A 942-nucleotide genomic window follows, 5' to 3' on the forward strand; every position below is an offset into this window, starting at 1 on the left:
TTTTTTTAAGCGTAATAAACATATATTTCTACTTTAATATATTAAATTACTTATTTTATATGCTGATTTTTAAAAAAAGAAAGAAAGAAAATAGCTCGTATACAACACAAAAATACCAAAAAAGAGAAAAGAGAGAAAAATATCACCACAAAGTCAACATAAAGAACAAAATATGTATGTTCAGAGATTCCATAAAATGTTTGAAGATGTATTTTCTTTCCTTCTATTTTCTGTATCTAAATGGGATTTTGAGAAGGCCATTGGTCAATACATAGACACTAAAAATGAACCATAGTATTGTATTAAGAACTTCTGTAGTCAGGTCAATTCAAATTGGATTTCAGAAATGAATAACCAACTGCTTGACAGTGTACAACATGTGTATCTTCTCATTCTCATGAGCATATAATATTACTTTCTGTTTTAGGTGTTCATACAGTACATTTTTTTAAATACTAAAAAGAAGTTAAAACAGCCAAATATTCAAGCAGTTGTTAAGAGCTGTCGAGTCTGTTCTGACTCATCGTGACCCTATGTATAACAACGAAACGCTGCTCGGTTCTCTACATCTTCACGGTCATTCCCATGTTTGAGCCTCTTGTTGCAGCTGTCTGGCTGAGGGTCCTTTTCACTGACCCTCGACTTTTCCCAAGCATGATGGTTTTATCGAGGAGCTGATCTCCTGATAGCATGTCCAAAGTATGTCAGAGAAATTCTCACCATCCTTGCCTCTAAGGAGCTTTCTGGATGTACTTCTGAGACAGATTGATTTGTTCTTCTGGCAGCCCAAGATGCTTTCAATATTCCTTTACAACACCATAATTTATGATTCTTTTTTGATCTTCCTTAATGTCCAACTTTCACAAGTAAATGAGGCGGTTGAAAATACCATGGCTTGAGTCAGATGCACCTTAGTCCTCAATGTAGGATCCTTGTTTTCCA

The 942-nt window shown here is 34.6% G+C and overlaps 1 protein-coding gene across 1 annotated transcript in view; it reads left to right on the top strand.

The window, feature by feature from the left end:
• Positions 1-942, top strand: part of IARS1 (isoleucyl-tRNA synthetase 1) — a 118,415-nt gene that overhangs the window by 3,886 nt on the left and 113,587 nt on the right. The window contains exon 4 of the mRNA XM_004714603.2: positions 428-438. Coding sequence (XP_004714660.1) covers positions 428-438 — 11 coding nt within the window. The remainder of the gene's footprint in view (positions 1-427; positions 439-942) is intronic.

Source organism: Echinops telfairi, unplaced genomic scaffold (genome assembly GCF_000313985.2).
Source record: "Echinops telfairi isolate 266 unplaced genomic scaffold, ASM31398v2 ScPeMD7_27;HRSCAF=92, whole genome shotgun sequence".
NCBI classification, from domain to species: Eukaryota; Metazoa; Chordata; class Mammalia; order Afrosoricida; family Tenrecidae; genus Echinops; species Echinops telfairi.